Source organism: Oncorhynchus nerka, linkage group LG11 (genome assembly GCF_034236695.1).
Source record: "Oncorhynchus nerka isolate Pitt River linkage group LG11, Oner_Uvic_2.0, whole genome shotgun sequence".
In the NCBI taxonomy this organism is placed as follows: domain Eukaryota; kingdom Metazoa; phylum Chordata; class Actinopteri; order Salmoniformes; family Salmonidae; genus Oncorhynchus; species Oncorhynchus nerka.
Window position 1 is genome coordinate 46931344 of NC_088406.1, and position 9377 is coordinate 46940720.

The following is a 9377-nucleotide window of genomic DNA, read 5'->3' on the forward strand; positions in this document are numbered from 1 at the left end:
ATGGACAAAAACTGTGCTTCTTTCAAAAACAAGGATATTTCTAAATAACACCAAACTTTTGAACGGTAGTGTACACACATATGTATGTATACACACACACAAACACATTTGAAGTTGGAAGTTTACATACACTTAGGTTGGAGTCATTAAAACTCGTTTTTCAACCACTCCAAAAATGTCTTGTTAACAAACCATAGTTTTGGTAAGTCGGTTAGGACATCTACTTTGCGCATGACACAAGTAACTTTTCCAACAATCCAACAAAAAAAAGTGAGACCTCCACAAGTCTGGTTCATCCTTGGGAGCAATTTCCATATGCCCGAAGGTACCACATTCATCTGTACAAACAATAGTACGCAATTATAAACACCATGGGGCCACACAGCCGTCATACCGCTTAGGAAGGAGATGTTCTGTCTCCTAGAGATGAACGTACTTTGCTGCGAAAAGTGAAAAATCAATCCCAGAACAACAGCAAAGGACCTTATGAAGATGCTAGAGGAAACAGGTACAAACGTATCTATATCCACAGTAAAACGAGTCCTATATCGACATAACCTGTAAGGCCACTGAGCAAGGAAGAAGCCACTGCTCCAAAACCACCATAAAAAAAAGCCAGACTACGGTTTGCAACTGCACATGGGGACAAAGATCGTACTTTTTGGAGAAATGTCCTCTGGTCTGATGAAACTAAAATAGAACTGTGTGGCCATAATGACCATCGTTATGTCTGGAGGAAAAAGAGGACGCTTGCAAGCCGAAGAACACCATTCCACCAGTGAAGTACGAGGGTGGCAGCATCATGTGCGGGTGCTTTGCTGCAGGAGGGACTGGTGCACTTCACAAAATAGATGGCATCATGAGGTAGGAAAATTATGTTGATATATTGAAGCAACATCTCAAGACATCAGTCAGGAAGTTAATGCTTGGTCGCAAATGGGTCTTCCAAATGGACAATGACCCCAAGCATACTTCCAAAGTTGTGGCAAAATGGCTTAAGGACAACAACGCCAAGATATTGGAGTGGCCATCACAAAGCCCTGACCTCAATCCTATACACAATTTGTGGGCAGAACTGAAAAAGCGTGTGCGAGGAAGGAGGCCTACACACCTGACTCAGTTACACCAGCTCTGTCAGGAGAAATGGGCCAAAATTCAATCAACTTATTGTGGGCAGCTTGTGAAAGGCTACCTGAAACATTTGACCCAAGTTAAACCATTTAAAGGCAATGCTACCAAATACTAATTGAGTGTATGTAAATTTCTGACCCACTGGGAATGTGATGAAAGAAATAAAATCTGAAATAAATCACTCTATTATTCTGACATTTCACATTCAAATAAAGTGGTTATCCTAATCCTTTTACTAGGATTAAATGTCAGGAATGATGAAAAACTGAGTTTAAATGCATGTAAACTTCCGACTTCAACTGTATGTATTTTTAAAAATCTGAATCACATTTTTATTTGGCGTACCGTTGGGGGGTAGTTTGGGCATACCTGGTTTAGAGCAATCAGTCAGGCCAAGTTTGAGTAGTAAGCCCTGAGAGTTTCCTGTCAGAGATGGAAGAGGCCGAGGCAGGTGTATCCTATTAAGTCTCCTGGGGTAAGGCTATGCAGCATTGACAGCTGGCTCTATAACAAGAGGGCCACAACAAGACAAGGTCTGCAGAGCAGCCCATGTCACCACCATTCTGTTCACACACACACACTGGTCACATGTAGCAGCAGATGACAAAGATGGGGAGGGGCTTTAAATAACAAACAGAATTGCCCAATGGCAAAGCGATACATGCAAAAAGGATATTCTGCAAACAACTTGGTAGGGTCAAGCAGTGGGTTATATTTGGCTCTGTGAATGCCACTCTTAAGCTTTGTGAGACAGAGCTGGGAGATGCCTAACTGTCTGTAGAGTGCAGACTGCCGGGAAAAAGCTCAATCCCAAAATTATTCTGCCGTGGGCTAAAACTGGAATCCTTGTTGCGATGACTTATTGTTTTGGAGGGGGATCATAGCATCCCTCCGAGCTAGTCGAATGGAAAGTCTTGGTTACAGGTAAACAACAGACAACAAAAAAATCTCCAATAAGTTTTGTTGTGGGGAAACCGTATTGACAACCCCATCGATTGGTTTTAGTGCTTTGCCTAATTCAACAATTGATAAACAAAAACACTATTTTATTACTGTATCTACACATACAGCCACAAGATGCGAGTGGAGAGCCATGACAAATCTCAACCCTATACCCAGTTGGGGTTGGACACTCAGTCTGCTTGACATAACCCCAGGTCACCCAAGAAGACACACACACACACACACACACACACACACACACACACACACACACAAATCAGGTCAGGGCATGGATTGGCAGCTGTTCAGGTGGTCAAGTTGTTACATCATACATGTAATTGCTTCCCTGACTGACAGCCGCTCCTTATGGCCTCAGGATCCCATACATTGACGAATTAAAACATGTATGGTAGTAGTTGCCACCAGATAAGTGTCACTAAATAGGCTAACAACCTAACTGGACTAAGCTACCTGGTGGTGTGGGAGGAGGCCTATCTGTTAAAACACAGTTTTAAACCACTATTTAAATGTTAGGCTACAACAGGTGTCTTCAGTTCAATTCATTCACCTTGGTTAATCAGACAAACTCTAAAAGATTAGTGATTGTTTTCACAGACTTGTTTGCTCGTACGGCACGAGCACTTGACTTCAACCCAGCGTGCGACTCGTCGCCGACTTGCTACATTGTCACAAATATGACGCACGCAAACTTCCTCCCGCTACAAAATAACTTTGTTAACAGCCTGTTTCGGAAACGGGGGAGAAACAAGGTACCTGAATATATAACTTACCTACCTTCAATGAGTCGATGTCAATGCGACACAGTAGACTGATTCGCCCTGATGTCTCGTCACCAGTAGGCTACAAACAGACAGCAAACTGCTCTCTCTCGTTAGACCAGCGCAATAGTGAAAAGCCCAGATTCAACTGTCTCGATGTTGACCAGTCCTGTTAGCGGTTCCTCGTTACTGATCTCACAAGCAACTCCAATCTGCCGGGCTGTAATTCTACAGGGAAGGTTTCTTCTCTCAAATACAATAGGCTAACTCTGTCCACAGCCTTTGTCGCCTAGAATATCCACCACTATTCATCTATTTTAATTAAATGATTTTTTTTTAAAGAATAATGATGTTTAGCAAATATACTTAAATTATACAACAGTAATTTTAAGCTATAAAAAAAAACATGATTACATTATTCTGAGACACTCAGTATTTCAGTCCCCCGGTGAGTCGTGGAACAAATGTCAGTAATTTCCCCTCCCTCTTTCAAACACGCAACAGCGCTTATGCTGCATTCATAACCAATTGGGAAGATGGTAATTACCAATTGTGTAGTCGTAAATAATGTTGGATGACTTCAACTGCTTTGAACTCGTAGAGAAACGCCGATTGGCTAATGATCAACAATGTGTATTAACCATAAACTAAAAAAACAGCTATCATGCTTGTAAAAGCAACGCGAATCCCAAATGCCCATGAAGCCTTTGTATTTTTGTATAAATGTGTATAAAGTTTGTCTGTGTTATTTGGTATATTGTGTTATATTAGTTGTTAATAAAAAAATGTTTGTGAACAAATTATAGCGTTGAAATACCATATGAATAGATTGCTGCATATATTTATAAAAAGCATTCACATGCTAGTTGGAACTCGGAAATGGTTCCGGTTATAGTTATACACGTGCCGCGTTCAACTAGTTAGCTAGTCAGACATTTCGGAGTGTCCTAGTTCCGACTAGCACTTGACTGCGACAATAGAAGAGTCCCACTTGTAATTATGAGTTGGAGGGTAGTTCAAGTGGATTTTTTACCAGGCGTATATGTAAATACCACCTTCACACTTGGTTATGAACGTATCATTGATTCCAGGAAGTTCTCAAAACCCATCCCACAGATGTAAGGTGGGATATCGTTTGTTTTACCTCATGCTGTCACAACTTTCTTTTAAAACTGTTTTCAACGGGTGTAACACTTAATAGGCTATATGGGGACTAGCATATGCAACGTTTGCATTTGATAGCCACGTGTGAACCTAATTTTGCACTGTGAGAGCACACTTCCTTGCTTTGATTAGCCTATTCAATATGTACCTTTAGGATTGTATGCCTATAGCTCCTACCCTACGAACAACAAGGGTTGAGTGTCTGTAAATATTGTTGTACTGGTGAGAATATGCAGTTGAAAATTAACCTGAACGAGAAAAGAAAAACCGCCGACGGCATTCAACTCACTTTCCCTTCGCTGACTTCGTAGGAGTGTTCTCCTACCCTCTACTGTCAAGAGACCTGTCACTACACTAGTCCGCGTACTGCCATGCGTTGCATGGTTCTTGAAAAGGGTATGGCCACATGCGCGTTTTTCATCAGATCTATTGCAGAGAACTCATCTATTTGCTATTGCTATAAATGTCAATGTTATTCAAGTCTATTATACACAATCTGCTGTCATAGTAGACTATAGGTCTGAGGCAAGTACACTGTACCAAAAGTCCACTGTCAGCATTGCCTTATTATTGTCAGCATTTCTATTGGTGCACATTTACACGCCCTCGTCCCATGTGAAGGTGACCGTTGCAGTTCAATTGCCTGCCTGCATGTGATAATAGACTGCAATAGCACCGCTGCCATAGTGATCGATTCATTTCTATAGCCCACCTCCCTGCTCTCTCTCTCAATTTTTCAATTCAATTTCAATTTGTGGGCTTTCTTGGCATGGGAAACATATGTTTACATTGCCAAAGCAAGTGAAATAGATAATAAACAAAAGTGAAATAAACAATAAAAAATGAACAGTAAACATTGCACTCACAAAAAGTAACAAAATAATAGACATTTAAAATGTCATTATGTCTATATACAGTGTTGTAACGATGTGCAAGTAGTTAAAGTACAAAAAGGAAAATATATAAACATAAAATATAGGTTGTATTTACAATGTTGTTTGTTCTTCACTGGTTGCCCTTTTCTTGTGGTAAAAGGTCACAAATCCTGCTGCTGTGATGGCACATTGTGGTATTTCCCCCAATAGATACGGGAGTTTATCAAAATTGGATTTGTTTTCAAAATCTTCATGGGCCTGTGTAATCTGAGGGAAATATGTCTCTCTCTCTCACACACACATACACCCCCCCACCACCACCACCCACACTCTCTCTCTGACACACACACATGCACACTCTCTCTTAAAAAACACACCACCCAACTGTGCTATCTCTCCTCACTCTGCTTTAACTATGCTGGGAGGAAAGGTTGTATCCTGTTGACAAGGCCCTGTTCAATGGTAAGACAGACTGTACTCCAGGGAGTGTCTCTGTCTCTCGCCACAGAATCTGTGTGAACCTGGAAGATGGCATTGTTCCTTTCTCGATAAGGAATTAGAAAATAGTGCCTATGCCTACTTATTAACTCGCACACTACACGTGCCTTCAGTTCACAAGTCCACATGTTCAATCACACACACACCCAAAATCAGAGGCACGCGAGGGTGATGTGACCGTGGCGGAATGTTGGGATGTATGGGAAATGCATGTGCCGTTCCGGAATGTCTCCATCTTTTCCTCACCTACATTCCATGTACCGTTCCCGTCGTTTAGCCATTCCTGCTGGCTGAATTATCATGAGGCTCAAACTAAACGTATAAAGTTAACAGCGTCTCACTGGTTGTACATTATTGAATACAAATCTTTCTTAAGATCCAAGTTGGGTCGAATTTGTTTTGTGTTCAACATCCCATTAAGCTGCACTGCTTTCTATGGCAGAGCCTGTTATTTCACCATTATGCTGTCTGATTTAAAGCCCCCACACCCTGCATTCCTTAGGTTGTGTGAACTGGAGAACCAGTCCCACCCACTCTCACATTCACCACAGAACTTGTGCAACAGAGATGGGGGAAAAAATGTTTTGGTAGAGAATAATGCTCTCCCCATTCCATAGAGACACACGTAACCCTTCTTTAAATTGATCATACGTTATGTTAATATCATTATTGAAGTGGCAATCAACCATTCAGTTGGTTTGGATTTTCTTATGCTTTATAATTAGTTTACTCAAATTACGCCCTCTATCTTGAAATGAAGACAGTGCCTCTCCATCGTTCATTTTTTGTCTTGTATACTTTTCTGAATCTGCATTTACATTGGATGAACTTTTCACACCTCTTCACACACTGAAAGTGGCCAGCACATTATAAGCCACATGTCACTTTTTTCCGCTTGGCGCACTGCTGAACCAGTATGTATAATCAACATCAATGGCCTAGCACTGAGTGGAAAAATCGAATGAGGATGATATTGATTGCACTCTGTCAAGCCAACTATTTGGCACAATCAAATTTACCGTACATTGTGGAGCCGCTTGGAGGCTGCTGAGGGGAGGACGGCTCATAATAATGGCTGGAACGGAGCCAATGGAATGGCATCAAACCATGTGTTGGATTTATTTGATACCATTCCACCTATTTCGCTCCAGCCATTACCACGGGCCTGTCCTCCCCAATAAAGGTGCCACCAACCTCCGGTGGTCAAGCGAAAAAACTGTGAGCGGCCAAGGTAAACAACTTTTTCCCCGTGCACAGTGAACCTCTAAAATGATAATCAGCTCTACTTCCACACAGGCAGATCCTAGCCTGGTCCCAGACATGTTCGTACTGTCTCGCCAAGGTTAGCAAAGTTAACAAGACAGCACGAACAGATCTTAGGACCAGGCTAGGCAAATCCTACTCAAGGATAGCTAGTTATTTCAAGTGTATGAGGAGTGATCAGGTTGAATGGATGGACTCACCTTGGTGCAGCTGTGGCAGTAGCTCTCTCCATTCTTCCCAGGGGACAGGATGATCTCACCAGTAGGGATCAACTGGATCCTCAGCTCCATCATGGTCGCTCTCTCTCTCTTTCCTTCTCTCTTTCTCAATCCCTTTCTCTCTGTCTCTCTCTGTCCTCCGCACACTTACTCGGTCCTTCTGACGGCGTGGCAATGACTTCACCCCTCTCACGTTTGTACAAATTCCTCCCCTTTAACGTCTGCGAGAGGAACGGGGCACTTTCTGTTACACTGTCAATAGAAAGAAGGAAAGGAAAACTAAAGTAGAAAAACAGATATTTTACTGGCAGCACATAGTCATTTACATGTGTGCTTCTTTTCTCAGTTATCTAACGAGGCCAAGACAGTCAAAGCACAAGGATGTTTCCTGCTTCTGTTCAGAGTGCTCTAGTGCGAATTGTCCCGGAGCAGGCAAAGGATATGTGTAGATAGTTAGTGTCAGGCTCTCTTTCCACAGCCGGCCCAGCAGTATAATTGATGTCCATGCACACCAGATCGCTGTGGCGCAGTGCACTCTGGGTTAGCCCGGGTATCAGGGTTTCCTCCTGGACCCATGCATCCTGTCTCGGACGTTCTCAACATTCACAGGGTAAACACCGGAGGAACCCACTCTGCTTCCCCACATTTCCCCTGGATATACAACTGGGAGGCACGCGTACACACCACATGCCTCCCCCACCTCTCCAAAAATAAATAAGGGACTTGTGTTTCTAGTGTCTTCGGTTTCCTCTCCCCAAGGGGGGCACTAATTAATGAAGACAGGCAGAGGAGAGTAGGCCAGGGGGTATCAGAGAGAGGCTGGAAGCAGCGACATTGTGACCATATCACTGTCTGCGGTGACAGAATGGTGTAAAAACACACACACAGATTGATGACCCCGTTGATCTTTGCTGTGACACTGACTGCCCTCAGTGCCTTATGACCCCTCCCAAGGTTCCTGTTTGTTCCCTCGACCAGCATCCTCTCAGAATCACACCCTTTAAAAGCTGCCCTCCCTGGACCACTGACATCTTGGGAACTCAGCCATGCCACCACAAAATATGAATTATCAACACTGATATGGATGGAACATCAACGATAGATTGTGTTTTGCTGAGTCTGAAGTCACAGCATGGTTTTGGGTGTATGATTGGGGAAGAAATAATGGCTCTATATTACTGTATGTTTTGGGTCATCAATATGGTCAGTCAGTGGTGCGATTTGTGGTGAGGGCGACTGAGAATAAGTATAGAAACTGATTGTGGTTGTGTTGAGTAGTGTTTTGGAGAACGTGGTTGCGCTCTAGTGGGCAGTCTCTTCTGTAACTTCTACATTACTGTTCCTCCTTATCCTCAATCACAGTGTTCCCTAGATGTGTGTGTTCATTTCAGCCTTGTGTACGGCCTTGTGAACATGCAGCTATGTGTGTGAGAGCACGGCTATTTGTACATGTGGTGGTCGTGTGCCGTTGGTGTGTGCCTTCCTATAGTGTCTGGGGGGCTGCTGAGAGGGGAAGTGACAGTGACACACATCCTTTGACCCGCGCTCAAGGTATTCCTGATTGCTGGGCATCAACAGGAAACAGTGGCGTTGACGCAGCAAGTCCTCAGGCCGGGCTCAGCCTAGCAGACTGTTGTGGACGAGGAGAGAGAGAGAGAGAACACACACAGACGTCCCTGAAACATACTGGGAAGAACAAGAACTGTTACAGAAGTTAACCATGAATGCCCTCTAAAGCCTTTATATACGCTGTAGTTTGTTTAAAGGGTGGTCGTTAATAGTGTACTTTTGGGAGATGTTTTTCAAGGGTATAGTTTGTTGTTTATGCTGATCACCGATCAGATATTATTTCCAATTAAACAATCCAGAAGATGGTTATTAATTAACAGAAGACAGGTTCAAGGTCCTTTGGCCGAAGGTTTATAAACACACTTCCTCCTTCTTTTTTTCTCTCAATGCTGTCCATCCCTTAACACACAAGGTGAAGGAGGCCCATCTCTGTCTCTCTCTCTCTCTATGCTGGTCTAAACTGTCTTTCATGTCCTATCCGCGCACACTGGAAGGGTGATATGAGGTGTGTTTGTGTGTGTGTGTGTGTGTCAGAACCTGCAGCTGGTGTTACGGTAGTGTGTGTCAAGGTGAGCCAGGCACAGTGGGAGAACTACACAAGGGGCCAGTGTTCCTGAACTAGGCGCGGACACAACTTGTCACTGACAGAGAAGTCTGTAAGGAAGTAGAGAGGGAATTGCATCCTGTTTGTGTGAGAGAGAGAGAGAGTTATGGGACCATCTCTGAGTAAAGGGCACGTGGCCATGGCAACGAGAAAGGGCAGGGAGTGGTAGGGCAGAGGTTCAAGAACATACTGTGTACTGAAGTTAACAAACTGGGATAGGCTAGTGCTATATCACAGTGTTGACTGGAAATAGCCACGTCTACTTTTAACCCTAAAAAAAGGAAATCCCTAATATGTCCATGCCGTTTGTCCCTTTAGTCTGCTCAAAAGCAGT

General features: G+C 43.3%; 1 protein-coding gene across 5 annotated transcripts in view; it reads right to left on the minus strand.

Annotated features, from left to right (window-relative positions):
• The window catches only part of LOC115136999 (unconventional myosin-Ic-like), a 66072-nt gene extending 58695 nt beyond the window's left edge, over positions 1-7377 (minus strand). For 2 of the 5 annotated variants that reach the window (XM_065024597.1, XM_065024596.1), the window contains exon 1: positions 2869-3322. Coding sequence is in view for 2 of the 5 variants with exons in the window: in XM_065024594.1 (XP_064880666.1) it covers positions 6853-6945 (93 nt within the window). In the remaining 3 variants the exon portion in view is untranslated. Of the gene's footprint in view, positions 1-2864; positions 3323-6852 lie in introns of those variants that run through there. The other 3 variants (XM_065024594.1, XM_065024593.1, XM_065024598.1) reach the window with 3 other exon arrangements.
• Positions 7378-9377: the final 2000 nt, after the last annotated feature.